The 2,996-nt window shown below is 34.8% G+C and overlaps 1 protein-coding gene across 1 annotated transcript; it reads left to right on the top strand.

Annotated features, from left to right (window-relative positions):
• The first annotated feature begins 1,372 nt into the window (after positions 1 to 1,372).
• Positions 1,373 to 2,716, top strand: LOC107818376 (uncharacterized). Its single transcript, XM_016644383.2, has one exon. It carries the CDS (start codon positions 1,582 to 1,584, stop codon positions 2,626 to 2,628), a length of 1,047 nt encoding a protein of 348 aa, XP_016499869.1. The 5' UTR covers positions 1,373 to 1,581; the 3' UTR covers positions 2,629 to 2,716.
• Positions 2,717 to 2,996: the final 280 nt, after the last annotated feature.

Here is a 2,996-nt window from a genome sequence, read left to right as displayed (position 1 = left end):
AGCCATCCGTGCAATACTTTTTAATATTATTTGTACAACCATAATTTAACACCATACCCCACCACCTCAGTAACCACATTTCTACTCAATGTCAGTAAAAATTCACAAGAATCACCAAAAGTATGTTGGGAAATTCTTCTATATTGATGCGGCGTGCAGCCCGATCCATAATATATATATATATATATATATATATATATATATATATATATATATATATATAATTAGTGTATGATCATTATGAATTTGGCTAGCAATTGTAATTATTTTTGGCCAATCGGCCAGAGTGTAACTTGCCCAAATCCTTGGCCCTTGATCAAAATCTTGAATTCTAGTCTTGATAGAGAAGCTTTCGGGGCTGAATATAACTAAGGCAGTGGAATTAATCCGATGCAAATATGACTTAATTAAGCTCTGATTATTCAGTTGAAACCTAAGGTAAGTAGGTACGAACAAAATGACGGGTCCATTTATTTCTGTAATCATAAGGACTTTCTGGGCTGTTCAATACTAATATATTTCACAATAAAGTAGCGAAATTAGGATTTCTATTAAGAGAATAAGAAAAATTGTTAGAATACCACACTTAAAATTTTAACTTGTGACCTAAATAAGTTTTTAGTTACCTTTATAATCACATGCAAAGCTTCTTATGTTTCAAATAGATTCAGAGGTTGTGAGTTCGAATCACCCAAAAAACAAAGATGAGGAGTTCTTGGAGGGAAGGATGCCGGGAGTCTATTGGAAACAGCCTCTCTACCCCAGGATAGGGGGTAAGATCTGCGTACACACTATCCTCCCCAGATCCCACTAATGAAATTATACTGAGTTATTGTTGTTGTTGTCTATTTTAAAATTATTACATAATTATTTTACCCTATTTGCTCAATATAATTACCGGGAAGTGATTCAATTTTATCCCTCCATTGAATTTAGCTCCACCATCACCAAGTATTGGGAGAAAGTACAAAAATAGCCATTCTTAAGGTTACTATTTTTTGCCCCGAAAATGTGAAGTAAAATTCTTAATTTTAGAACAGTGTGTCCTAAAAAATTGAACTGAAAAACTAAAATATATTGGCTAATTCTGAAATAGCAGTCATCTAGAATGACTACTTAGTGTCTTCTACCTAGAATTATGGTGGAATGTATATGATTTTTTCTTCCTTAACCAGAATACTCGGGCTTGAACTTGGTGAATGAAAAAAATTCGGGTTGAAAATGTTTTTCTTTTAATAGATCTTATGCGATGTGAATCTAAATTAATCGGAGTTAAATACAAATACCGAATATTGTATTTGAAAAAAAAAAAATAATAAAAAAAGAACTTAGCTCCACCCACTTGGTTTATGGTACAAAATGCCTTAAAAAAGAAGGAAAAAAATTAGAAAAAAAACCAGAATAAAACCAGAGTATATAAAAACTGGTGTAAAATCTGTAAACCAGAAAGAAACATGGCAAAGGAACAAAACCACATCTTCTCTATCTCACCACCCAACCCAACACTTAAACAACAAACACACAACAAAACCAGATAAAGAAAAAGAGAGAGAGAGAGAGAGAGAGAAAGAAGTAAAGAAGATGAAGGGTTCAGCAAAAGCAATTTCAAGTCCAGGTAGAACAGAGAAATTTCCACCGCCATTAATGAGATTTCTAAGAAGCAACGTGGGAAGTAGAAGCAGAGGAAGGTCACGTGCCAGTCCTATGTTCATGCGCAAAAACAAGAGCAATGTTACCGTTATTGAACCAACTCAAGAACCATCTTCCCCTAAAGTCACGTGCATAGGCCAAGTTCGTGTTCGCCGCTCCTCTAAGTCTGCCGGCGGCGGACATAGAACAGGAACACGAACACGTCGGTCGAACTCCGCCAAAAAACAACGAAAAAAAACATGTTGGTGGAAGATTCACAAGACTCTATTTTGCAACAATAGTCAAGGAAAATGTTACAAATTACACAAACCCAAGTCGTTAATTTCAGTTTTGAAAAAGTGTTTGTGCTGTTTTCGATTTTGGTGTTGGAGAAAAAGAGTCGAAACTGTAAATTCTTCAACTCAAAGAGTACAAAGCCGAGTTAGTACCAGCACTACTGAAAGCTGTAGTACTATTGAAAATGTTACAAATACTGCCAAAATTGGAAGTTCTTTTGTAACGGAAAATAAAGAAGGATTTGTGGGTTCTAATTCTTCTTCTTCTTCTTCACCACCCAAAAATGCATTACTTTTAACTCGGTGTAGATCAGCACCATACCGATCTTCATCTTTAGCAAGTAGATTTTGGGGTTCTCCTATAAACTCATCAGAAGAAACTGAGGATAATACCGAAATAGAAATACTAAAATTAAAGACTCAAGAAATGGAAGAAAACCCAGTTCTTGAAAACCCCATTTCGCCAAATGGCGAAAATGGGGATTTGGAGTTGAGAAAAAGCCATGGAAGTGAAGAAATGGAGAGCTCTAATGGTGAAAGTAGCAGAGAAGAAGAAGCTGAAGAAAAAAATGGAGGAGTTTATGTTCATCCTTTATTGCTAACAAGGTGTAAATCAGAACCAGCAAAAAGAGGTGAAAGGCTGAACCCAGATTCAGTTTTGTGTATGCAAAGAAGGTCTACTGATCCTGATTCTCAAACATGATTCTTGTTTTTTTTTTTTAATTGCAATATACTTGTAATTTTTACAAGAAATATTAGTAATTACTATATGTGAGTAAAGTTGTTTCTAATCTTTTACATAATGATTTTTTAAAGTTGTCTGTAGCCCAGAGTCTTTTGGAAATAAAGTCTCTGTCCCTCCGGGCAAGGGGTAAGATTTGCGTATACTCTATACTCTCGAAACCCCACTTTTAATATTTTAGTAAAACCCCACTTTTAATATTTTAGTAGGTTTTTATTGATTTTTTTAAAGTTAAAGAAGTAGGGAGAGCGTCTTGCACAAAGCATTGTGCGTTCATGCAAGATTTAGAGAAGTGGTGCACCTCAATGGGATGTGATGTAGCAACTTAT

The sequence above is a fragment of the Nicotiana tabacum genome, chromosome 10 (assembly GCF_000715075.1).
Source record: "Nicotiana tabacum cultivar K326 chromosome 10, ASM71507v2, whole genome shotgun sequence".
Classification (NCBI taxonomy): domain Eukaryota; kingdom Viridiplantae; phylum Streptophyta; class Magnoliopsida; order Solanales; family Solanaceae; genus Nicotiana; species Nicotiana tabacum.
The sequence above is the reverse complement of the archived record's forward strand: the minus strand, read 5'-3'. Positions and strand labels throughout refer to the sequence as shown.